At 42.0% G+C, this 27,440-nt stretch overlaps 1 protein-coding gene across 1 annotated transcript; it reads left to right on the plus strand.

Moving 5' to 3' along the window:
• Positions 1–297: 297 nt before the first annotated feature.
• Positions 298–27,440, plus strand: SLC5A7 (solute carrier family 5 member 7). Its single transcript, XM_069770163.1, has 9 exons — positions 298–488; positions 1,441–1,663; positions 8,354–8,467; positions 11,497–11,652; positions 16,516–16,664; positions 20,626–20,769; positions 23,805–23,958; positions 25,176–25,393; positions 26,133–27,440. The coding sequence occupies exons 2-9, from the start codon at positions 1,486–1,488 to the stop codon at positions 26,754–26,756; spliced, it is 1,737 nt and encodes a 578-aa protein (XP_069626264.1). The 5' UTR covers positions 298–488; positions 1,441–1,485; the 3' UTR covers positions 26,757–27,440.

The raw sequence follows: 27,440 nt of genomic DNA on the forward strand, positions 1-27,440 counted from the left end.
CTTTCTTTTCATCCTCTTCCCTGTCGGTTTGGCATGATCCCGTTCCCTCCTTTCTCCCCCCTCATTCCCTTTTTTTTACTTCCTAACCCTGTTCCCCTGCCATGACACGACAATCCCTCTCCCTTGACTCATCCTCACATCCCCCCAACGTCCCCCATCCCTCTGACGTCTTTCCCCCTTCCTCCCCCCCAGCTCTGACGGACACAGTCCTCTCACCCCACTCAACCCTCCTCCTTTATAAAGAGATTTTCCTCTTTTTTTTTTTTCCCCATCCACGAGCCCCCCCCCCCCCCCCCCATCGCAGCCTTCGCCGCTCCGCCAAGAGAGACGATCCTGCCTTTTGCTCTTTTTCCCCGAACGGCAAAACCCCACGACGGGAACAACCCCCCCCCCCCCCTCAACCCCGAATCCCCCCCCCCCCCCAAAAAAAAACAGGGATGGGCGACCGTGCCCCGGGGGCTGCTGGCCAACGCGGCTGCGGAGCGCAGGTGGGGCGGCGAGCGCGGAGCCGGGGTGGTGGTCGTGGGGTGGGGGGGGGACACGGGACCCCCATCGTGGGTGCCGGGAGGGGGGGTCCGCAGCCGCGCAGAGATACGCGGTGCCTCCGCGGAGCGCGTCTCCTCTCCCCCCCCCCCCCCCCGCTGTAGGTAGCGCTGGCTCCACGCAAAGCTCCGCGTAAATCTCGGTGAGGGATTTTTTTTGGGGGGGGGGGTCCTGGGGGGGGGAGGTTGGGGACGGAGGAGCCGCTGCTGTTGTCGGCCGGGAGTTTTTTTCTTCTACCCGCCCCGGCTTGTAGTTCGCGTGGCTCCAAAATTTGGGGGGGGGTTCGACGGGTTTTGAGTGGGGCGGTTAGTTCTCGGATGGAGGGTGGGAGCGGACGGATGCGTTTCATGTTGGACGGTTAAAGGGTGCAGAAAAAAAAGATTTTTAAATGCGGGAGGTGATAGAAAGAGGGAAGGAGAGCATTCCGACACAAAGACTTAAAAGATGTGGTTTGCTGTCGGAGCTATTACTTATCCACAGTTCTCATACAACTTAAAACAGTTCTGTGGCTTGTCTTCTAACTAAATAGAGACTTTGGTAACAGCCCACATGGCCAAGATTTTCTATCCTGTTCCACGTACCAAACTATTTCTTGGCTGAAGAGCTCCCAGACACCGGGGACCTGGTGACACTAAAATAATTCTGTGCTCAGTAATTGATTTGTAAGAACTGCGTAGCTTTCAGCCACTTCATTCGTTTCCCATCGTGATCACAGGTTACAATTATTGGTTGTTGCTCCACAGGCATTTTAATTGGCATGTAAACTTATTTTCAATTACATCTGAAATACTCATTTCATAAATTCACCAGAACAGTCCGAGTGTCCTTTGCACACTGACTCTAAAAAGCATCTTACCAGGTTTGCTAACAGCAGCCGTATCGCTGCATTCTCTCCAGAGCTCTTAATGAAATAGCAATCAAAGAAACAGTCGGGACTTCAACATGGCTTTCCATGTGGAGGGGCTGGTGGCCATAGTTGTATTCTACCTGGCTATCCTGGCAGTGGGGATATGGGCTGCTTGGAAAACCAAGAACAGCGGCAGTGAAGGAGATCGCAGCGAAGCTATTATAGTCGGTGGAAGAGACATTGGCTTGCTAGTTGGTGGATTTACAATGACCGGTATGTAAAAAATCACCTTTCTTTTTTTGCTAACCAGCGTATAACTTGTCAGTTTTCCATCTGAATGAAGAGGTGTAATCTGCATGTTGAATAATGCAAAATGGAGAAAAAATATATGCTTTATTTCCAATTGCTGCTAACATTGTATAGTGAACAGCTAAATGTAAAATCTGTATAAAAACAACAAATATTTTAAAATCATACAGGAAGAACATACATTTCTTATTCATTGCTTTCATATTCATCTGCAGATCAGATATGTTTGGGAGAGAAGTATAGAATTTATATAGATTAACCAGAAATCCAGTTTTAAAATAACTGCTATTGTTGTTAAAGCCATCCAAATTGGTGAGTTATTTTTGTTTAATCTGAGTAAAACAAAGTTTATATGCAAAAAGATGGGGGGGTGCAGCAGCAAGTTTCTAAAAGAAAACTGGCATAAATCCAAACTTGTAATTCTACTGCTTTCAGCAAACTTATTCTGTGAATTCTTTTAGCTTCTTTTACAGCAGGTTGATAAAATAATACATCACTATCAATAGTAGTATCAGTAGGAAAAGCCTGGGTGAAGGACGAGTTCTTCACTAATTTGTAAGCAGTGCTGTGTAACTCCCAGAGCCAGTCAAAGCAGGTGTCTTACCTGGGTAAACAAGATATTCACAATATTGTCCAAAATCTCAAGTCTTACAGCTAACATATGGGATAGGAACAAAAATGCATTATAAGAAGAGTGAATTGGCCCACTGTTTTTATTTAAGCAATTTAATTTTTTAACATGCTTTTTTTTTTTTTTTTTATTCTAAATCCTATTCAGGCAAAGCCCCTTCAATTACTAAGTTGGATTTATCAGGTTATATTTATGTTTTGCTGGTTTGCCCTGTTCTGTTCTCACTGTTATCTAATAAGGATGAGACACATAAAAACTTGGGCCAAATTTCTGTGTTCTTGAATCAAGAAAAATTCCGATCCCCTTGCAAAGGCATTTTGCTCATTCAAAGACTGAATATTTGGATATTGAGTAAAGAATGTTTGTAAAAGTCAATAAAGTTTGAATCCAGGCAGACGTTCTACTTTTAGCACTTTGTTATAATTTACTCTATCACATATCCATTGGCTACTGAAGCATCAGATATGACAAGATTCTGCTTATAACAAAAGCTGGTTTGGTTGCTTTCTGCTGAATGAAATGTTTTCAAGGGTACTGAAACTGGAATATTTTGCAGAGATATTGCTTGCCACAAAACCGTAATCATTACATCAGGGGAGTGGAGACAAAACAAGACATTCCCCACGTGAGTGGTTATGACTAACAGCTTTGCCTGTGGAAGAAGACACAAATTCTGGTCTCCTTAATCCCATTTTACAGGAATATTTTTCATAACAGCTGAAGCAGAGATGAGACTTGAACTGGGGCTTCCTATATTGCGGGCAGTATCTATAACCACCACAATTCCCACCCACGTACGCTCGTCCCATTTCATGCAGGCTCTAGAGATGGCATAGTATATCATCTCTGCGGTACAACATCAAACTGATCCTAAAGCCTTTGTGCAGCTAAAACACTCATGAATTTTATACCATCGGGGTTCACATACTTTCTCACCTCTGCCTTCTGTAAATATGGCAGTTAAAGCTGGAGATGGCGAGCAAATTACACTTTTAGTTCTGGGGAACCATGCCTGCCTCAAGAAGTTAGGTGTGGGCACAAGTCTACTGAGTCAGGGGTTAGTCTGAGTTTTGTCTCAGTGAGGGTGATTGGGGTACTTCGCTTGTAAAGCCATAACAAAATGATTGTGAAGGCAAGCTGATCAAAATCCACACTAATTTTTACTAAATGGTCACATTATTCAAGGGCATATTTGCTGCTTTAAAAATGATAGATGCAGATTTTGCACCTCATAGCTATGCCTCCAGGGATATACGGCTATTCCAACACAGGCTTTATATTTTACAGATTTAATTGACTAAATATGAATTAAAAAGCAAAGCCTGCCCCATAAAAGGAAAATAAGAAATTTTTAAAGATCTCCAGAAAGGATATTGTTAGTATGGACACGGAGTACTTTGGGTTATGAGATAAGACCTAATTCTGTCTTTCTTGCCCGAGACAAACACTACCACGTTCCACAGCTATTGGCTATAAAAATGGTAGCAGTTTTGGGGCTACTTGGTGGGGAGGATGACAGAACTCAGCCTATAAATTTAAAATCAAATTCAGGGCACAAGCATCGTGACTTCACAGGGACGGACTCAAGATTCCTATGTAATTATAGCTGATTTTCTTAACGGCATTTAAAAGCCTTAAAACCAGAGCACTCCCTACGAATAACGGCTGTGGACATGCTTGGATGTATATGATGATCCTGAAGAAGCAGCTGTATCAACTAACTGCTGAAACGCCGAAGGCTGAGGGTGTCTGCAATTATCAAAATAGGAAGAGTGGGAAGCTTCAGTTGGGGATGGATCACAGCAGCTCATATTAAAATGAGCTAACATAGTACCACAGTAGACATGCCTTTAATCTATGTATCATTTTTACTTAATTATAGTTAAAATGTTGCATTAAATATTAGCATTCCTTAATTTGTGTGCGTGAAATTCTTAGGAAGTGGTATCTGCAACAAACTTGAGTCTATTCTGATTTTGGTGACTGAGCTTAAACCCCAAAGGAAATATTTGAGATGACATAATAAACTGCTTACAAATACGACCAAAAAGGTAATCATTATTGATGTAATTTCTTCATTTTAGTTGGATGGAGCTACATATCCTTCCACAAGAAAAAAAAAAGAAATATTACAAAATTCTATTTTTCTGTAATCCTTAGGTCAGGATTTTCATTTTACAGAACTTGATGGGTTGATTCAATAATTTGAGTGGTCAGACAAGGGATCATTCACAAAGAAGTGCCAAAAAATCTGATTTTCTAATATATATCAATATATATGAAGAACTCTGAGATTAATTTCTGTGTTCCTCATATGAACTAGGAGCAGAATTGCACTCCATTTCCTTAGTATTTGTCTGATCATTTTTTAGGGTGCATGTTTTAAATGGATGTTGGTATTTGCTGCATTTTTTGGCCCTTCAGATGGCAGGCAAAGAGAGGATTAAAATAGATTACCATGAGTGTTTCCATAGATTATTAAATTTTACATTCCTTTTGTCTGATTTAGAAAAAAAAAAAAGAATTTCACCAAGAAAGGTATTAAACTAACTTTAAATTGTGGCTTAGCAAACTGAGGATCAGAAAATTAATATCTAAGATTGAAATCCCATCCTATCATATCCCATTATTTCTTTTCTAATGTATTTACTGATGTCAATGTACTTGCTGACTACCCACTCACCCCCTCAGAAAAAGCCATATAGCACCTTCCTAGAGCTCTGGGGTCCTTGGCAGGTGTTCCAGAACAGTCACGTGAACAGAAAAATTGATCAGCAGCTGTTTTTCAAACCCTAATCCAGAAATCAAGGAAGAAAATTGAAAATAAGTGCTAAATCCACCATGCCACCTTACCCAGCGATACCTGCCCGGGGGACATTGTTCCTGTCCCCAGCCAGGGGAGGGCAATGGCCCCTGCAACATCACACAGAAGGGAACTGACCCGTCTCCCTCCAGAAGAAAATCAGGGAGGTAGGCATAGCGTCCAAGTGCCCCTTGGAGAACACCCACCACCTCAGTAGCAACACCAGGCAAATCGATTCCAGATGTTTACGCCTCCTTGCACCACAGCTGCAGCAATGCTGGACATCTGTCCTTGACTATGGGATGTTATTCCCTGTCTGGAAGTGGGTATCATTCATGCAGGATTGGTGCTCATGCTGTTTCCAGGGAAGGAGACAAATACAATTTCCTTTCTAAATATTTACTTCTGTTATTTTATACAGGTGCTTACAACCTATTCCGTAAATCTGTGCTGCCTGAGGCACAATAGGCAACACACATCCCAGGTAGTCATGGACTCAATGGTCAACGGCTCAACATCTGGGTGGAGGTCAATGACGAGCAGTGTCCCTCAGGGGTCCGTATTAGGACCAGTATTATTTAACATCTTTGCTGGGGACATGGACAGTGGGATTGAGCGCACCCTCAGCAAGTTTGCAGATGTCACCAAGCTGAGTGGTGTGGTTGATACTCTAGAGGGAAGGGATGCCATCCAGAGGGACCTTGAGAGGCTAGAGAGGTTGGCCTGTGTGAACTTCATGAAGTTCAACATAGACTAGTGTAGGGTTCTGAACACGGGTCGGGGCAATCCCAAACATGGATACCGTCTGGGCGATGAGGGGATTGAGACCAGCCCTGTGGAGAAGGACTTGGGGTTATTGGTAGATGAAAAACTGAACATGACCCAGCAATGTGTGTTTTCAGCCCAGAAAGCCAACTGTATCCTGGGCTGCATCAAAAGAAGCGTGACCAGCAGGTCGAGGGAGGGGATTCTACCCCTCTGCTCCGCTCTGGTGAGACCCCACCTGCAGTACTAAGTCCAGCTCTAGGGACCCCAGGATAAGAAAGACATGGTCCAGAGGAGGGCCACGAAGATGATTAGTGAGCTGGAGCAACTCCCATGTGAGGACAGGCTGAGCGAGTTGGGGTTGTTCCGCCTGGAGAAGAGAAGGCTCCAGGGAGACCTTAGAGCAGCCTGCCAGTACCCAAAGGGGGCCTGCAAGAAAGCTGGAGAGGGACTTTTTGCAAGGGCATGTAGTGATAGGACAAGGAGTAATGGCTTTAAACTGCAAGAGGGTAGATTTAGATTAGATGTAAGAAAGAAGTTCTTTACTGTGAGGGTGGTGAGACACTGGAACAGTTTGCCCAGAGAAGCTGTGGATGCCCCATCCTGGCAGTGTTCAAGGCCAGGTTGGATGGGGCTTGGAGCAACCTGGTCTGGTGGAAGGTGTCCCTGCCCATGGCAGGGGGGTTGGAACTAGATGGTCTTTAATGTCCCTTCCAACCCAAACCATTCTATGATTCCATGATTCTATGATTCTAGGATGCTGGTAACCAAAGTATCATATTCCCACCTACCTCAATTTACACCGTGAAGAGGCACAAAATCCCAAATGTCTGACAACTTTTTATGTAGACTCTGTATCTCTGCTCTTCCCATCAAGGATCAGTGTTCACTCATCTTCTCCATGTGGTCGCACAAGGGCATCACTCACCTTTTGTCTTGTCTCTGAAATGCACATTAGATCTCGATACCCAAAAGTCTAGCAATAACAGGGTTCCTTGGGTCATTTCTTTTGTTGCAGACATTCTCTGCATGCACATCCCTCATACAAGTCTATTATACTATTTCCAGCAATAGAACGTCCATTCCTGTGCCTCAAAATGCTGAAAGAGGGACAATTGTAATGCTCTGATTGCTGGAGATCTTTGATTCTAAAGCCATGGTGTAATTTTATATCAAGTTAAAAGAATACCCTCTGGTAGTATTTGAGAGATATCACGGTTAAGCAGAAAAGAGTGGTTATTTAGATTTTCATGAAATTTCTTTAGGAATCTTAATCAAATTTTCTTCATTTGTGTTTACCTCCAATTGTTTGTCTTAAACATAAAATCAGGTTTGCTTGTATGATGGTAGATGCTAGGAAAATGCTGAAGAATCATCAAGGAAAACAAAATTCTTACAATTGTGAATTTTTACACAGAAAGCCTGAACTGCTTTTATATGAGAAGGCAAAGGCTTCTGAGGTAAATCAAAATAGCATGCAAAAATCTAGTACTTTCAATGATCTGCCTGCCCTTGTTCAAACTACAGGCCCAGATTCATAAAACTTATTAGAGAAAATCAAGATCTTCTTGCATGGAATCTGCAAACAGGAAGACATAAACTTTATTACATAATTTGTTATGAATTATTTTTACAGATGTAATCACAATACGTTTCCGTGTTGGAGACTTCTTTCATACATACTGTGGGTCCCAAATTATCAAATGTAGAAACTTCTCTTCAAGGCAGAGAATTAATTCAGTAAGGGTCTGAATTAGAGAGATAAAATCAGAAATATTACAGATAGTACAATTCACTGTGGTAATATGTCTTCAGCAAGTGCAAAAATACATGAGTCAAAATTTCTAACTTAAATAGCAACACAGAACCACCACAGCCCTATATGGCAATATAGCATTTAGGGAAGTCAGAGTTTACTAAATGTGCTTCGTGTAGCCACAATTTAAAATTTAGCAAGGTTTTAAGTGCAATTTTTTTCATGAAGGTAATGTAAATGATGGTTTCATTAAACTCTTGTCAAATTTAAATGCTCTGAGTTTTCCCAACTGGGATGACTTTATCAATGTATGTTTACTGTTCTTCTTCAGATCTCCCCTTACATCTCTCCTTCATTTGGAGTAACTTAAAGAAAATGGTAATGGTTAATGAGTTGATGTGCTTCATTCATTGTAAACAAATAGCAAGGGACTTAGCCCTCACATCTTTGCTGACTGTACAGATGCTTAGACGCCTTGATGATTGTCTCAGTACACCTGACTTCTTTTTTCATATGCTTAGGTTGTAAGTTTTTTGAATTAGGACTATCTTTTATGGAAAGATGCCATGTCTGCCACTTGTACAGTACATAAAATAAAAAATAGCAATATTATGAGTGATGACAACTTCATTCTACAAGGTGGGATGTTTTTTTCTTTTATTGTGCACATTAAAGACTTTTTCACCTCTTCTTTTTCAGCCACATGGGTTGGAGGAGGTTACATCAATGGGACAGCAGAAGCTGTGTATGTCCCAGGCTACGGTCTAGCTTGGGCTCAGGCACCTATTGGATATTCCCTTAGTCTGGTCTTAGGTAAGCAAAGAACTAAACCTAATAGTCTCTTATTTTAAACAGTTCTGATGACAAGTCCATCATTTGAAATGAAACAACTAGAGTCTGATAAAAAGATACTGAGGTAAACTGGATCCCTTCTGCTGATTGTTTTGGCTATTAAAAAGAAAAACAGAAAATCACAATAAACAGTTTGAATATCTTAAGTCTCCTGAATGCCTTGGCAAGACGTATTTGATTATTACAACCACAGTCATCTATGGCGTTCACAATAAGAAAGGTTTTCTTGTGGGATTTTTTTTAATTATATATACTAAGCTTTATATATTCAGGGGTTTTTAAGTGCCTATATGATCTAGAACATGATACTATCAGGGCATCTAAGAATCTTGGAATTCAAGAGTGGCAAATATGCTTTCAGGTTAGGGAAGTGCTTATACCTTAAAGATCTTCACCAAGAGTCTAAGTAACTTGTTGAATTTTGTGTAGGAAGTCTGCAGCAGAACCAGTCTATTCCCTTAAAATTGTACCAAGCATCCTCTTAAATGCAGTACAAAACTCCAAATCACCTGTCAAAATGCAAATACACAATCCTGTTATACACAGGGTCAGAGTGTAAAATACAGGCAGCATTATAAATTTAATGCTGTGGCCTCTAATTCCTGAAATGTAGTCTCAGAAATCACAGCAATAAAAAATTTCTCACCGTGTATCAACCACATGGAGCAGCTTGCAATGAAAGTATTGCCTTGTGAGCCATGAGGAATACTCCACAAAGTTGTGAGCTACATCCTCTCAGTTTGTGAACGGATCATGTCCCTAAGGCAACTACCGATGCAACTGTTTAAAAAGAATGTTGTTACAAAAAAGATCCCATGTTTTTCATCTTTCGTTAATATGACCACTGTATTAGCTTTTCTAATAGTACTTGACCTCTCAGTCTATTGTGAGTCTTTTCTCATGGTCCTCCTTCCCAGTCTGTCCCTTCGTTTCCTTTGGTTGCTTATCCAGGTCTTTTTGCCCCTTTTATTTCTTCCTCTACAACTCGATTTCCATCCTGGCTATTTTTTCCCCTGGGAAATGCTTTCCTATGGCCTGTCCTGGCTGTCGTCTCTTCGCAAGCAGAAACCTTCCCCGTCATAGAGTTCCTCTCTGGCACGTGTGGGCCAGCTCCAGTTCCAGTCGTAGTTCCCACCCCTGAGAGCAGCTCTGTTTCCTGTAAGGAAAAGAATACCCGTAGATGTCTACCTGGAGATCAGTTGATGTCATTATGAGGTCATGAGGGTCACGATCCATTGATGTCATTAAGAGGTCATTAGGATTGTAGTCACAAGCATCTTCCTGACTCTCAGCCTCTGTAGAATTGACACAAATTAATAACAGCCTAGAAGGGGTTGAGTTAGCCTCTCCCCTCATTTCCAGCTGTTTTTAGATATCCAGCTTTTTTTTCCTGGAAATTATCATGGCCATTGCAGAGAAAAGAAGTCTGTATCACGTAACCATAGATCTCTCCGCAGAGCACAGAGAAGAAAGCATTTCTGTAGGCATGATCTGTACATGCAGGTTTGAGGGGGAGAGTTGTTCACCCTTTTTTAAAAACAAATAAATCAAAATTATAAATACAAGGCTAGAAGAAATATTACTGCTTCAGACTGGAAGGATTTAAGATTGCTGCTATAATCTCCCTGTTAGTTCAATGTTGTGCTGCATACCACTCTTCCTAATTTTCAAGCAATTTAGTTTTAAAGGTTAGAATATCTCCTATTTCCTTTGACACTTGCTTGAACATCCTAATAGATTGGAATACCAGTGACTCTTTTTTTCTTCTTTTAGTTGTCTTTTGTGATGATGACATAAGAAGTAGAATAGGAACAGGATCCATGACCAATCCAAGAATAGTAAAAAAATGCTGAAGGGTTTCTGCATCCAAACAACCTGCCTAAAGACAGCATTAACATAAGCAATATAAATAATTTGTGATTGGTAAGCTGGCACCTTCTGTTCAGGGAACTTAATGAAATGAAGAAATATGGGTGATACAAGGCAATACATAGAAAGGTGGAAAATATTCTGTGCAATACAACCAAAACATTACACATCTTGTGATGAAGAACCTAACTAAGGGTCGCCAAATACTGTACAGTCTATTTTATTGGTAACTGGTTTTCCAGGTTTTTTATTGCACCTTATACATTGCATTCAGCAGTTTTACTGTGGTAGAAGCCTACTTAGTTACAGTCATGTGCAGATCTCAACTACACAGGTTTCTATACTAGGGCTTTTTCAGCTTTCCTGAGATATGTCCTTTTTTTCCCCAGCCAGAAAGAATTTGAGGACTGTACATTAGAACGGTGAGGCCTTTGCACATTTATGTACATATTCAGCCCATATGCCAGCCAGGCAGAGCGGAATTGTGATACATCAAAATTCCTGAACGTGCATAAGTGAAATAAGTGTATGACAAACGTTCGGGGAGCCTGACACCTGCAGAGCCCAGAAGGCATCTGACCTACCCTGCAGGTGTAGTAAGGTTGATTTAAGCATACATAATAAATCTGAATTGTCCTGAAAGAATCAGATCTGCTGTGTATGCACTAAACCATGTGTGAACTCGTATTTCTGATCCAGGAATCCCAGACAGTTTTATTTTTAGAGTAGGATCATGTGAAAATTCATGCTGGCTTCTGCTCTAAGATTGAACAGGATTAGGTAGAAAAGCCATTCCCTTAGGCTGATCCAAAATTAGACAAAACTCTGACATCATCTATAATGGCAGATTAAGTAAACTGAACCAGACAAAATAAGACAAACTTATTTTTCATTATCAGCCATAGATGTTAATGGTGTGGATGTGTTTCTGTAACTCTGTAGACAGCTGTAAGGTAAGAGTTCATAGAGGATATATAACTGTACTTACTTCTTTAAAAAAAACCAACAAACAAACAGCAATACTGATATTTTTGTACCCTTAACTAACAATCAATGTTTACCCCTTAATAGCAATGCATTTCTCCACTGCAGCTGGTGTCTTATGCTACTTCTCTTTGTAGGTGGCCTTTTTTTTGCAAAACCCATGCGATCCAAAGGCTATGTGACAATGCTAGACCCTTTTCAGCAGCTTTATGGAAAAAGGATGGGAGGACTGCTGTTTATTCCAGCTTTAATGGGAGAAATGTTTTGGGCTGCTGCCATCTTCTCTGCCTTAGGTAAGGAATAAGCAGTATAAATATTAATTTATCACAGGTGAAAAGGATTAAGAAAACCAGAAATGCATTAAAATTCTGGCTTAAAATGCTAACTATCCTAGCCAAATAATTCAGAGTGTGACGGTTCTCAGACCCGTGATAACTAGCAATTAAACCTGGTAATGGTACCCCATTAATTATTTTGGTGATGGAAAGACACACAAGGTATCTATTCATAGAATCATCGAATCATCACATGGTTTGGGTTGGAAGGGACCTTAAAGACCATCTAGTTCCAACCCCCCTGCCACGGGCAGGGACACCTCCCACCAGACCAGGTTGCTCCAAGCCCCATCCAACCTGGCCTTGAACACTGCCAGGGATGGGGCATCCACAACCTCTCTGGGCAACCTGTTCCAGTGCCTCAAGTACCTTCAAGTTTTCCCTTTTCAAAGGGCAAAAAAAAGATTTAACAACAAATTTCCTTTAATTGTGAAGGTGACATGAGTGATTGCAAGTGTCCCTTTTATGTCAAGGCTTTTCTTTTACACCACTGAGATCACAGAAGGCAGTCAAAATTTCCCTTAAAGATATGAAACATAATTCCCAATGCATCTAAACAAAACAATCCTTTGCATATAGGAGACCTGCCTATGCAGAACTTTCCATAGCACAAATAATAGAAATAAAACAGATGCTGATCAATAAATTGAAGTATTATTCAATTGTAAATGGCTTTCTACTTGACAAAATTAAGAAAATACTTAGGATTCAAGAAAGGATACAGAGAATTAGTGGAACTATGACTCAATAGAAAATCACCCAACTACTCATTCAGTCCTGAAAAAAAATCAGTTTCCAGGGTTTTTAATTATATTTCAGGCCTGAATTTAGCAATCCTTTCAAGAACTGAGAAAGCCCTTGAGCTGAAGCACCAGTAGTTGACTTTTACCAGCTAATCATATTCATAGTGCACATGCATGTGGTAATGCTTTCTAGCCCAAGCTATTTTAAACAGAAAATAAACTTTGAAGGTACTCTCCAACTGTGCTCTGATGAACTGCAAAGCAATGGGGGGCTTGTTTACCACAATTTCATCACAAAACCCTAAAGGACTAAGCACAAAATACATGCTGAGGTAATAGAACTTGAAGAACTTGAAGAACACTCTGAGTATTTGGAATATACTTTCTTTTTGATTGAGGAAAAGCTAATCTGTGATATTTCAAAGCAAATGGTGTGAATGCCTTTCTAGTAGGTTTATATTAACAACTGACAGTTAAAGACTGTCAATGATTACAAAGGTCATTGAAGGTTTTTATTTTAACTATTCTGTGAATATTCTGGTTATATTACACCTCCTAAATTGCACACCTATCCTCACTGATGAATATTTAATCCCAGTACTCTTCACTATTTGACCTTCCTCATGATTCCTTACTTGGCAGCGTTGTAGAAGGGAAAGACAGGGCTTCCAGCTTGTGAAAGAGGTCTGTGCTTGTAATCCTTAAGCACATGGACTTTGAGGGCTCACTGTACAGCAAAAAAATACCTGGCAGCTCCCAGCAGCTCTTATATATCATACATCATGTTCTGTTCCATTGCCAGAACTCTTTCATCTATGTGGTCAAGAATCCATCTACAATACCTGCAAGGACTAGAAGTTATTGCAAGATGTTTCATTTAAATCATCCTAATTAGAAGGAGAGGAATTCTTTAAACATGGTTTTAAAACACTGCAATCACTTGAAATAGCTAATACATCTAAGGGAAATGTATAACCATCCTGATCGCTGCTGGAAGGGCAGCGCAGGAGGGCACAAGCAGTTCAGGAGGTTTCTTGAATGCACTAACAAATTCCTGACATAAATGATCAGGGAGCTGATGAAGGGAGGTGCTCTGATGAACCTGTTATTCACAAACAAGGAAGAACTAGTTAGGGATGTGAAGGTCGGAGGCAGACTTGGCTGCAGCATTTATGAAATGGTGGAGTTCAGGGTCCTGAGAGGAGGGAACAAGGCAAAAATCAGGACTGCAACAGTTGACTTCAGGAGAGTAGAGCTTGGCCTCTCCGGGAATCTGCTTGGGGGAATCCCATGGCAGACAACCCTGGAGAGGAGTCCAGGAGAGCTGGTTGATATTGAGGGATCACCTCCTCCAAGCTCAAGAACAGTCCATCCTGACAACCAGGAAAACAGACAAAGCTGACAGGAGACCTGCATGGATGAAAAAGGAGCTCCTGACTAGACTTAGACAAAAAAAGGAAGAATTCAAGAGGTGGAAGCAGGGATGGATGACCTGGAAGGAGGGATGGATGACCTGGAAGGAATACAAACACTGTCCAAGCATGCAGAGATGGGTTTAGAAAAGCCAAAGTCCACCTGGGTTTGAATCTGGCCATGAAGGGCAGCAAGAAAGGCTTCTATGAGTACATAAACTAGGGAAAATGTTGTCTGCTGTTGAATGGGCCGGGGGACCCGTTGGCAAAGGATGTGGAAAAGGCTGAGGTACCCAGTGCCTTCTTTGCTTCATTCTTTGCTGGTAAGACCAGCCTTCAGGAATCCCAGGACCCTGAGAATCCTAGGAAAGCGCAGGGCAAGGAAGGCTTGCTGGAGGAGGATCAGGTTAGGAAACATTTAAATAGACTGGACAGACACAGGCTCATGGGACCTCATGGGATGCATCCCGCGAGTGCTGTGAGAGCTGGCTGATAGCATTGCAAGGACACTGTCAGTAATCTTCTGAAGACTGTGGTGATCAGGGATGTTCCTGAAGACTGGAAGAAAACAGATGTCACTCCCATCTTCAAGGAGGGCAAGAAGGAGGATACCAGGAACTCAAGGTTGGTCAGCCTCACCTTGATCCCTGGGAAGGTGATGGAGCAAATATTCCTGGAAGCTACTTCCAAACAAAAATGAAGGTCAAGAAGGGGATTGGGAGGCGTCAGCATAGAATTATGGAGAGGAAATAATTCCTGACCTACCTGACATCTTCCATCAGGAGCTGACTGGCTTGGTTCACAAAGGGAAAACAGGGGATATTGTGGATTTCAAAAAGGGCTTTTTACACCATCTCCCATAATATTCTCATAGACAAATAAATGAATTAAAGACTAGATAAGTGGACAGTGAGGAGGACTGAAAACTGGCTGAACTTCTGGGTTCAGAGGGCTGTGACCAGCAGCATGGACACCAGCGGGTGGCCAGTCATCAGTTGTGCACCCCAGAGGTCAGTACTGAGTCCTGTATTGTATAATGTCTTCATTAATGACCTGGCTGATGGGACCGAGTACATCTTCAGCTAGTCTGCAGAAAATAAAAACGGTGAGGAGTTGCTGAAAGACCAGACGGTTGTACTGCCATTCAGAAGGATCTCAACAAGCTACAGAAATGGGCCAAGAGGAACCTTGTGGAGTTCAGCAAAGGGAAATTCTAACTCCTGCACCTGGGGACATGCAACCTGATGTCCCAGTAAATGCTGGGGGCTGACCAGCTGGAAAGTGGGTTTTCAGAAAAGGACCCGGCAGTCTTAGAAGGCAAGGATGTTGACCATGACCTAGCAATGTGCCCTTGTGGCAAAGCAAGCCAATATTATCCTGGGCTGCATTAGAAGGACCATTGCCAGCGGGTTGAGGGAGGGGATCCTTCCGCTCTACTCAGCACTAGTGAGGCCACATCTGGAGGGCTGGATCCAGTGCTCCCCAATACAAGAGACAGGGACATACTGGAGAGAGTCTAATGAAGAGCCACAAAGATTATTAAGGGACTGGGGTATCTGGCATATAAGCAGAGGCTGAGAGAGCTGGGACTGTTTAGCCTAGAGAATAGAAGGCTCAGGGGGATCTTATCTATCTGCATAAATACCTGATTTGGCAGTGAGGGAAACAGAATAAAGAAGATGGAGCCAGGCTGTGCTGCCCAGTGACAGGACAAGAGGCATGGACACAGACAGAACTACAGGAAATTCCATTTCAACTTAAGAAAAAACTTTTTTTTACAGTGGGAAAGGTCAAACACTGACACAGGTTGCCCAGAGAAGTTGCGGAGTCTCCATCCTTGCGGATAGTCAAGACACAACTGAACATGATCCTGAGCAACCTGCTCCAGCTGATACTGCTTGAGTGGGGACTTGGACTAGACAATCTCTAGAGGTGCCTTTCAGTGTCAGCAGCTCTTTGATTCTATGAGCTGTTTTGTGGAGACTGACTCGTCAGCTCAACATTGTGGTTTGCTTTCTACAAATGAAATGATGGTGCTTGGAAAAGTTCTTGGTTTCTAGATCGACAATGGAGGATGGATTCTCCAGTTTGCAAAGAAACCCACCTTCATCCCACGTAAACAATTCAAGGGCACTTTAGGAGGGTCAGTGGACAATTGTGCCTATAGCTGATGCCTCCTCTACTGTTCCTTCCTTGGTCAAAAGGGGCTAGCTCAGAGCATAGGTGGGAGAGATACAAAAGGGTGTGTGTGGTACGTTGCAGCAGACCTCCCCTAGGCCTGGTCCGTGCTGCAGTGACACGCTTGCTCCCATGCAGCTGCAACTCACCCAGGGAGACTTCAGCTGTCTGTGCGCGGCTGCTTTTCCCTAGGCAGAACAAGAGTTTGTAGTCCTTACAGAGCTCAAGCAATGTAAGGAAAGGCTGTTGGGACCCTTCCCTCCTCCATTTCCTAAGAACCTGCAAAATGACAGATGCTAAACTTAGACCAACAGGAGCCTTCCTTTTCCCACTCCCTTCAAAGGTGCAGAACGGGTCTACAAAAGATAGAGGGGAGAATATCTTCATGCTATTGCCAATGTCAGACCAGCACCTTAACAAAGGTGAGCCTTCTCATCGGACATGCTGTGACATAAACTAACACACAGCACTTTGTTTTTTCCCCACAGGTGCCACTATAAGTGTGATCATTGACATTAATGTCAATATTTCAGTTATTATTTCCGCCCTGATTGCAACTATGTACACGCTTGTGGGTGGGCTTTATTCTGTGGCCTACACCGACGTAGTTCAGCTCTTCTGCATCTTCCTGGGATTGGTAAGTTTGGCTTTTTTTCCCTTTTTTGAGGATGTTACCCTGAGCATTATGATGATTGCTGAGACCTATTGCCCAGCTTCAGTCTTGGAACTGTGTCTTCACTGAAAGCGTGGAGAAGGAATATCTCCACTCACAAAACCCTGACTTTAAAGACTCTGCGTTTACATCAACGAGCAGCCCGTGCTTTGACAATAATGCTGACCGAGAGGCCCGATTCTTTGGCTTTTTTCCAACCAGTCTGATAGCCCAAACACTCCTGCAATTTTCCTGCTGAGTGTACATCTAAGTCAGAATAGGACTGGAGCTGACTCCTTGCCTATCTGTCCATAGGACTGTGGCACAGGCACTGGAAGGAGGCATCAGACGTAGGAAGCAGTCGGTAAAGCAGTCCAGAAACGCTGGCATCGGACTTGCAGAGCTGATACTCTCCTGCTTCTCTTTCCTGTAGCTGTCACCTACTCACGCAGCTTAGTTAACCTTCTGCTTTAAATCACCTTCTTGGTTTTTCCCTCATTTCCCTCCACCGTCCTTGGAGACCATAGTATAGGAAGTTTCACCAGATGACCTTGCTGTTTGACTATGGTGGTATGAATATCCCCTCATCAGCTACCAACGATATGCTAGAGGGTAGCCTTTGCTTTTATTTACTGCTGGTTTTAAGCCCTACTCTGAAAAACATCGATGCAACGGGGCTCAGATCACAGGGGTGCAATCAAAGAAGCTGCTGTCTTTGTTTGCCAGTGGCAGTAATAGATGGTCGCAGGTGTGCAGAGAACCGAGACGGGCTGAAATAAACGGGGTGGCTCAAGGTGAGGGAACTGAATGGCACCTTGGGGACCCAGAGTTGTTTCTCTGCTTTCACCAGAGTTCTTGTGCAGCTCTAGGGAAATTGCTTCAGCCAACCAACCCTGTGTGTGTCCTCACTCTGTGGCATCCCACTGTGAGGTCTATGGCCTTATTCGCAGAAGTGCTACGCATTCCCCGTTGTAACTGACTTCATGGGAATGGTGCTAAATACCCTGAAAAAGTAAATCCAAGTGTTCCAGCTGGCCAGTTCAAATCAGAAGTTATTCCAGACCTTCTTCTCTTGTACCTTCGTTCTTCACCTGCACAGTGGGGAAAATACTGTCTCCTTCCCTAACATGCATGTTAATATTTGTGAACCATTCTGTTTCTACAGATGGTGTGCATTACAGAAATTCCCAAAATTGTAGATAAATTACAATACAGAAATGCTTTTCCAGTGAGAACAACTCATGCACTGCTAAAAACCCTGATCCTGTGGGAATAACATGTGATCTTGTATTAAAGGCAGCATGAACCTCATGGGGAGGGGAAAGCAAATGAAGGTTGTATAGCAGTCTTCTAAATGATGGGATCTGTAGCTTTAATAGTGTTCTTTTAGTTCAGGTTGGGCTCTTTGCGTAATTTCCCATTTGAAATAAACAGCAATAATGTCACGTAGAAGAAACCATATTCATAACCTCAAGAGTCATTAGTGGGACTGGAAGCATCAGATAGCATCTAAACGGTCACATTCTAGGTGAGGCAGTTTTAGATGAGACGGGAGATTTTCACAGTAGATATCATAGCAGAAGATGTCACAGGGTCAGGTATCCCAGCTTCTCCTCCAGGCTCTGGAGCAGTTTGTATTCCCACTGGCCAGAGCTTTACTGCTCATCCCTCTAATGTCTGTTCCTCTCCTGCTCCCTACCCAAGAGGAGATGCTTGTTGTAACTACTTCTGTTCCCTAGCCTGGCTCCTCATTTCATCCACAGAGCTTCTTCCTTAGGCTTTCATAACATTTACCCAGCCAGTACTTCCCTGGTTTTCTCTTTACAATCCCATGTAGTCTCTCTCCTTCCCTCCTCACTCTCCTGTACCCACATCTGCAACTCTCAGCTCTTTGTCTTTATCTTGCCCGGTGAGTCTTTCCCTGATCCTGCACTGTATCCCCACTGTTTACAGACTCTCCATCTCAGCTGTATTATTAATTCCCCATTCTAAACTCTTTGCCACCATGCAGAAGTCCTTTTTTTCTGGTTTCCAACCCCATGAGGTCCAGGTCCTTCTAGCTACCTGCTACTTCTACCCCTAAGCTTCAAGTCCGAAGATAAAGTCCCAGTTTCTGCTTCACTTTCATGAACCTTGGTTTTATTTGCCCTGTATTCAAAACAGGGAATTTTCTATTCCCGTTAGGAAGGGCTCAATGAAGAAACCGGGTCTATGTCTGTATTAAGCAAGTTAAACAGTGCCAAAGTGAAAACACAGGATCATCCATAATGCTTAATTGTTAACAGAGTCCTGGCACTGTTTTGGCCCACACCAACTAGTATTTTCCCAGATAGTTCCCATGAAGAGTTCAGGGCTGTCCTGTTTGGCAGGGAAAGGAGTCTAGATGTATGGATGTAAACCATGACATGTCACTGAACTGCAGGGCCAGAGAAAGTGTCTTGACTTGTTTTATTTACTAATGTAGAGGTAGTTCTTGAGACCACAGAGAGCTAGATTACTGTCAGGAACTGGTATGGATTACAAAAGCTCATAATGCATTTGCAATACAATACCTATGAAATCCTGGGCCGTGGCATGGAGGCTACAGATGGACCTTCAGAAATTTACCCTACTGAAAAATCTCAGCTGAGTATGGGCAAACTACAGCTCTTCAGAAGCTCATCACTTGGACATGTCTGACATTTGAGGTTCACAAACAAGGATAAAAAAATCCATTTGACATCCTTGTTCCCCATGAATTTCTCAACAAGAAGAGTATTAACATCCATTAATTTTGACAATATGTTTTTCCCTCAAAATATCTTGGAGACAGTTGAAACATTTTGGTGACCTTTCCCAGAAAAGCCCAAGCAGACAGTGAGAAGGGAATCTTTCTGCCCAAGTGCTTAAATTGGCAAAGTTTAACATGTAACTGAGAACAGAATACTATGGTACGTGATAAACAGCCTGAATAACAGGCAGTGCTGCAAAATATTCTTCACACATTATTGCAATAATTGTGCAACACAGTAGAAGAAGAGGTTTGATTTCTCCCCTCCTTGCTCTTGTTACCCCACATGGTTAAATGGGATCAGTTGGATTGTGGTAATCTGTGTGGGTTTGGATATCATTGGATCCTTAAGGATGTCATGCTTGTGAATTGTCTATTCCATATAACACAAAGCCTGGTTTTCATCTCAGTAGGAGCTGCTAAGGTTCTGTGCATAGAAAGTGGGTTACATCATTGCAAAATGAGTCGGCAAGTAAATGCACAAAAAGTCAGCTGGTGAAGGAGATTAACTTTCTGGCAGAAACTGTCTCTGGGAAGGGTTTCTGAACTGGTTTTTTGGCCTAGATCAAAAACAGAGACTGAAAATAGTCAAAAGCCCAGACTGAAGTCACCCTCAAGGCAGAAAAGTGCTGTAACACTGGGCTACTGGGTGTTCTGGAGCAAGAAAGATAAGAGTTCACTAATAGTACCCCTCTCTTGTCACAGTATAGTTTTGTGTTGAATTAAAAACAAATTCCCAAGCCTTCAGGTGTGTTTGTAATGTCTCATGCCTGTATACTGGCAAATGCTGATGCTATCGCACACAAGTTTATATGTAGATGTTTCTCTACAGTGTGGTCCAGGAAAGGGTGTAAAGAACATGTGTGTAGTTCAGGGAAGATAAAATGAAGATGTATAAATGTGTCTTTCTTGCTGATTCTGCAATTTACACTGATTAATTCTCTGCTTATACTCATACTCTGCAGGACAGAGGTACACTACCCATTACCTAGCTCTCTGGATTTTGGAGATGTTCCACCAACACATAACTTGACTTTTCTGCAAGTCAGCTGAGCAGTTTGGCATTTGATCTGCAGCATGCAAGAAAAAGAAAAACAGATCCATGTTAATATTAAAATTTCACAGATTTAAAACGCCTTCTTTAGACCTGAACAAAGTGTTTCTCTTTGGTTGCAGTGGATCAGCGTACCCTTTGCGATGTCCCATCCTGCAGTGACAGACATTGGGTTCACGGCTGTGCACCAGGTGCATCAAGCACCTTGGCTTGGATCTATCAACTCACTTGACATTTACACATGGCTGGACAATTTCCTTTTACTGGTAAGTGATGGTCTGTATGAAGGAATGAAACATTTAAGCACTCACACTGTGTTACTGTGACAGCTGAAAATAATAGAGTCTAGTTAAGAGTTTCCAGCAAACTGAAAACTTTTGCCCTCTTGACTCCTTCTCAGTATTTTTGCACATTTGAATGATTTCAGTGAAATATCAGTAGAATATTGTAGCAGAGCTGTCAAAGTCAGCATTGCCAGGAATGCAATTTAAATATCATCAGGCTGAAAGAGTTGACTTATGCTAAAATTAATTAAAAGTGTGCAGCTAATACTTAACTGATGTCATCGTTGGCAAAGGAATTTATATATTGCGGAAGGCAATAAATATGTTATACAAATGATTAAATATGCCTTAGGTATAGCTGATGTAGAAAAGCTTTGCAGAGATGGATGGATGAATTCATACAAGCACACATGCCAGAATGAACTGAGGGCTTTCGTTATTTAATACCTATGCATTACACATGGGATCGGTGGTTATTAAGTACTTTCCATTAGAAGATCTAGCAACACATGCTAACATTTTCCATTCTTAGTGTCCCTGAGCAACCCTAAACTGTTTTTATTATCATGTTGTACTTTGGGATTCCTTTCTCTGCTTTTTTAAAAACTCTCAACCAAAAATCTTCAGAGTTTTCTGATAATTGGGCTATTAAAATACATTGTGTTATCCAGCTTAAATTCTTTAGAGATTCTCAGAGAGCCAAAGTATGTCATTAGCTCAGGCAGCTGTATTCTGTCTGGTAAGCCTGAAGGTTTCATCTCTGCTGATGACCAAAGGAAAGCTCTGATGTTGCCAAATTGTGACACATTTTCTTTTCATCTTGTTTGTTTCATTATAGCTCAAGAAATTTACCCATGCTTGGAAAGCTTTGTTAAAGGGACATTATTAAGGCTGCAAAGGAAAACAGTCATAAATAGCAAGTCAAAATCAGAGTTGCCTGTAAAACATTCATTTGGTCCCTGTGTGTGCATGAAACATGTATGAAACACCTGTATACACACTATTTGGTCCAAATGCCTCCTGCCTCATTTAGTGTGTAGAACTGGACTGTGCACGTTTAGTGAGCAATTTGCTTTATTTTCTTTCCATGCTGTTTAGTCATAGGCACTTATTTACTTAGTGGAGACTATTCAAATCCTGCTTTCAGGACAGAATTGTTAGCGCTTGGGGTTTTTTAGCCTTTGGTAATACTCTTTGGTGTCATATTTTGCAGACATAATTTTAAGTCTAATCAGGATCTTTGCTGTTATATACCTGTGATGGGTTGACCCTGGCTGGACGCCAGGTGCCCACCAAAGCCGTTCTATCACTCCCGCATCCTCAGCTGGACAGGGGAGAGAAAAATATAACAAAAAACTTGCGGGTCGAGATAAGGACAGGAGAGATCATTCACTAATTACCATCACGGGCAACACAGACTCAGCTTAGGGAAAATTAGCTCACTTTTTATTACAAATCAGCCAGAGTAAGGTAAATGAGAAATAAAACGAAATCTCAGAACACCTTCCCTCCACCCCTCCCTTCTTCCCGGGCACAACTTCACTCCCGGATTTCTCCACCAAGCCCCCCCAGCGGCACAAGGGGGACAGGGATGGGGTTTACGGTCATCACATGTTATTTTCTGCCGCTTCACCTCCTCAGGGCGAGGGCTCGTCACACTCTTCCCCTGCTCCAACGTGGGGTCCCACCCACGGGAGACAGTCCTCCACGAACTTTCTCCAACGTGGGCCATTCCCACGGGCTGCAGTTCTTCACGAACTGCTCCAGCATGGGTCCTTTCCACGGTGTGCAGTCCTTCAGGCACAGACTGCTCCAGCGTGGGTCCCCCACGGGGTCACAAGTCCTGCCAGAAAACCTGCTCCGTGGGCTCCTCTCTCCACAGATCCGCAGGTCCTGCCAGGAACCTGCTCCAGCGCAGGGTTCCCACGGGGTCACAGCCTCCTTCAGGAACCCACCTGCTCCGGCGTGGGGTCCTCCACGGGCTGCAGGTGGATATCTGCCCCACCATGGACCTCCCTGGACTGCAGGGGGACAGCCTGCCTCACCAGGGTCTTCACCACGGGCTGCAGGGGAATCTTCGCTCCAGCGCCTGGAGCGTCTCCTCCCCCTCCTTCTGCACTGACCTTGGTGTCCGCAGGCTTGTTTCTCTTACATGTTCTCACTCCTCTCTCCGGTGGCTGTTTTCCGCGTCCCAACTTTTTTTTTCCTTCTTAAAAATGTTATCACAGAGGCGTTACCACTATCACTGATTGGCTCGGCCTTGGCCGGCGGCGGGTCCGTCTTAGAGCCAGCTGGTATAGGCTCGCTCTCTCTCGAACACAGGGGAAGCTTCCAGCAGCTTCTTACAGGAGCCACCCCTGTAACCCCCCCCGCTACCAAAACCTTGCCACATAAAACCAATACAATACCCAAAACAAGAGAAGCATTGCCACCATAAAAGAAAGCTTTCTTTTACTGCTTTGTCTTTAATTTCTATTGGTATCATGGTTGCTTAAGACAAGGGGAGAATAATTTTTCAGATTCTTGTGTTCAATGTATACAAAATGTGTTGCCTTGTTTAGATGGCCACACACATTCATAAAGGAAGATAAAATCTTGCTTTCAAATCCTATCAGAATCTAATCTAATTTTGGTTCGGGAGGGTACTGGAGGCCAAATTCTTCAAATATGAAATATGAAAATAGTATTTTATAACCTTTCATAAGGCTTTATCAAGTATTTATACAGCTTTCAATACTTGGGAATTACAGACACTATGTAAGTGCAAAGTGTTGTTGCTAATTGTACAAAGGAATGACTTGTCTAAAAGAATGGGATTTAAGTGGATTTACAAAGGTTTGACATTACTTGTGAGAATGCAAGGTACAGCTATTACTGACTGATATTCAATAAATAAATGAAAGAGCAGCAACACAGCATTCAGCATTCAAGTGATGCTTCAACGTGGTCTCTATAAGGTGATAGCAAAAAAATCCAGTTTGCCCCCAGTGATGGGATGCTGCCAATTGTGTTTGCAGACATTAGGAGGAATCCCATGGCAAGCATATTTCCAGCGAGTTCTATCCTCATCTTCTGCCACATATGCTCAAGTTCTGTCATTTCTGGCTGCTTTTGGCTGTCTTGTGATGGCTCTCCCTGCGGTACTCATTGGTGCAATTGGAGCATCTACAGGTAAATGATTAAAAATGAATAGTACAATAAATGTACAATGAGTAGTACAATAAATGTGTGAAAACCCTACAAAGCTTATGTTAGATATAATCTAGCCAGGTGACATCATTAATCAACTCATAACTTCTTCAACAGGAAAGTGCACTGAAAAATAATATTATAGAATATTTGTCCCAGGAGAAATTGCTTCTACCCCAGCGGCTGAGATTAACTCATTTTGTACATTCCTGGTATCTACAGACGTAATATTTCTATTTAATGTTTTAGTTAGATTCTGGTACTTTTATTTGGTCCTAATAGTAATAATGAGGAGCAGCTGAGGGAACTGGGGTTGTTTAGCCTGGAGAAGAGGAGGCTGAGGGGAGACCTTATCGCTCTCTGCAACTACTTGAAAGGAGGTTGTAGTGAGGTGGGGGTTGGTCTCTTCTCCCAATAACAAGTGATAGGACAAGAGGAAACACCCTCAGGTTGCACCAGGGGAGGTTTAAATTGGATATTAGGAAAAATTTCTTCACTGAAAGGGTTTTCAAGCACTGGAACAGGGAAGTGGTGGAGTCACCATCCCTGCAGGTATTTAAAAGATGTGTAGATGTGATGCTTAGGGACATGGTTTAGTGGTGGATTTGGCAGTGTTGGGTTAACGGTTGGACTTGATGATCTTAAGGGTCTTTTCCAACCTAAATGATTCTAAATGATTCTATGATTTATCAGGAATTTCTTATCTTGACCAAAACATCTTTGTCAAGGTCTTTGCCATAGTGAGAGTGATCCCCATCACAGTGATCATGTAGCTAAACTGTTAGAAATGTTCTGTTAGAAATATTTAACACATGGCTTTGAGTTCTGAGTCTGTAATCCAAGAGAACAGTTAAACACATCACAAACAAGCATGGATCCCAGACTTGTTTTATTGAGGAAAACAATATTTATGAGCAACGCAAAGTTTTAATATTAACCTTCCTACTGGATAACTACCAGCTGTGGTCAGACTGAGCTTAGAGATAAGGGAAAATGCTGAGCAGAATTAAATCTGCCTAACAGAAACCAGTAGGACGCTGCCTCTGTGAAATGCCGTCAGTCTGGCCCTGGTAACAGTTTGGCCATTGAATGTGAATGAAAATGTGGCAATATGAATAGCTTACTACACATGAAGTCAAGAGATGCTGTAGCTGATGACTACTAATGCTACTAATAACATATCGGTGTCCATATTACAGCCTGGAATGATACTGACTACGGTTTCCCTGACCCTATGGCTAATAAAGAAGCAGATATGATTTTACCGATCGTGCTCCAATACCTTTGCCCAGTCTATATCTCGTTCTTTGGCCTCGGTGCTGTATCTGCTGCTGTGATGTCATCGGCTGACTCTTCAATTTTATCAGCAAGTTCTATGTTTGCTCGGAACATTTACCAGCTTTCCTTTCGGCAAAATGTAAGGCTATATTTTCATTTTTACTTTTAGACAAAATTTTAGGTGAGACCTTAACTAGGTGATGCATGAACTGTAATTTCATAATGAAACACCTCTTTCAAATTCCTGCCTAGGACTAGAAAAAGTGTAGCATTTTGTTCCTAACAGTATATTGAATAAACTGAAAGTCATAAAAGTATTTATGGTTGTGACTGACGATAGAGGTGAAAAAGCTAGCTCAGGGGAGGAAGCTTTCAAGAGTTTTCAAGGCACTGCAGTTTATCCTAATTATTGCTGCAACCATAAGCTTTATTTAAATCCTTAACAAAATGAGACATCTTTCTGAATTATTGATTTAACAGGAAATCATTTGACAACAGAATGGGCTAGTGAATCGGAGTTTTTCTTAGGAAATGGAAAAGAAGAAATTCCGATGCTGACAGTTTTTTCTGGTTGAGCCATATTGTGCTTATATTTAAAAGTTATTTCTAACACTGCTGTTGTTTTTTTCTTTGATATGTTATCAAACTTCTCCTTATTCTCAAAGATTAATGACTTTGGGAATGGCAACCAAAGCTCTTGGGTCTTTTTCTCTGTGCTTGAGATGGAGACAGAGACAGATATTTGTTTGTAAATATTATTGAATGTGTCATGCAAAATTTCCTTTTACAATGCAGTATCTTATATCGACTATGTGCATAAATGTAGGCATACATATATCGCCGTGAACAATACACCTAACACTGCCCTTTTTTTGCAGGCTTCAGACAGGGAAATCGTGTGGGTCATGAGAATCACTGTTTTTCTGTTTGGAGCGTCAGCAACAGCAATGGCACTGCTAGCTTCGTCAGTGTATGGCCTGTGGTACCTCAGCTCTGACCTTGTTTATATCATCATATTCCCCCAGCTCCTGTGCGTGTTGTTTATTAAAGGAACCAACACCTACGGTGCCATTGCAGGATACTTGTTTGGCCTTGTTCTCAGAATAACTGGAGGAGAACCGTACCTCTACCTTCAGCCCTTGATCTACTACCCTGGCTGCTATCCAGATGAAAATAATATTTATATCCAGCGATTCCCATTTAAAACACTTGCTATGCTTACCTCCTTCTTTACTAACATTATAGTCTCCTACTTAGCCAAATACTTATTCGAGAGTGGGACTTTGCCACCAAAGCTGGACTTCCTTGATGCTGTTGTTGCCAGGTACAGTAGAGAACACATGGACAAAGCAACTCTTGTAAAAAGTGACAATATTGTATTAAACGAACTTGCACCTGTGAATCCACGACACAGTCTAACTTTGAGCTCCACTTTCACAAACAAGGAAGCCTTCAATTATGTTGATTCAAGTCCAGAGCTGTCCAACACTGAAGATAATTAAAAAAATCTGATAGCCACAGAAAAAACAATACAAAGCAGGATATTCTACAAAGAATAGTAACAGGCATTTTATCAGAAGAAAAGCAAGATTTGGGAATAAAATGCCGCTGCACAATTCTTTAAGTTGATTCTAGGAGCAGGAGCATCCCAAGGGAGAAACTCTTCTGTTATTATCTAACATGTTGGATTAGATCATAGAGTGTGTACCAAAAGATACACTCAGATCCCATTCTTTCCACCCAGAACTACATACTGTGTAATTAAAAAAATATTTACAATTGAAAATATATGTAGTAGAAAAAGTGCAACGGTTATTTAGCTAGGACATCATATGAAGAGATTATAGTACAGTCATTCTGAAATACTATCAGTCAACATTTTATTGGCATTAAGTGAAAATATATTGTTACAGCTCTAAGTGATTTATTAACTAAAGACCTAGTTGCTTGAGCAAAGACAGATAGATAACTTCCCTGGGTTTTTGGTTTGGTTGTTTTTCTCCTCATAAAGAAATTCAAATAATACAAATCTAGTATTTTATTATTTGTAAAAGACAGTAAAATGCACAAATAGTAATAAATTCCTTATAGGAGTGCTAAACATCATATATTAATTTAAAATGTTAAAATGAAGTCACCAGTTTAAAATAATTATACCTAATGCAAGACAACCTTAAGCAAAATAT

This window comes from Haliaeetus albicilla, chromosome 25, assembly GCF_947461875.1.
Source record: "Haliaeetus albicilla chromosome 25, bHalAlb1.1, whole genome shotgun sequence".
Classification (NCBI taxonomy): Eukaryota; Metazoa; Chordata; class Aves; order Accipitriformes; family Accipitridae; genus Haliaeetus; species Haliaeetus albicilla.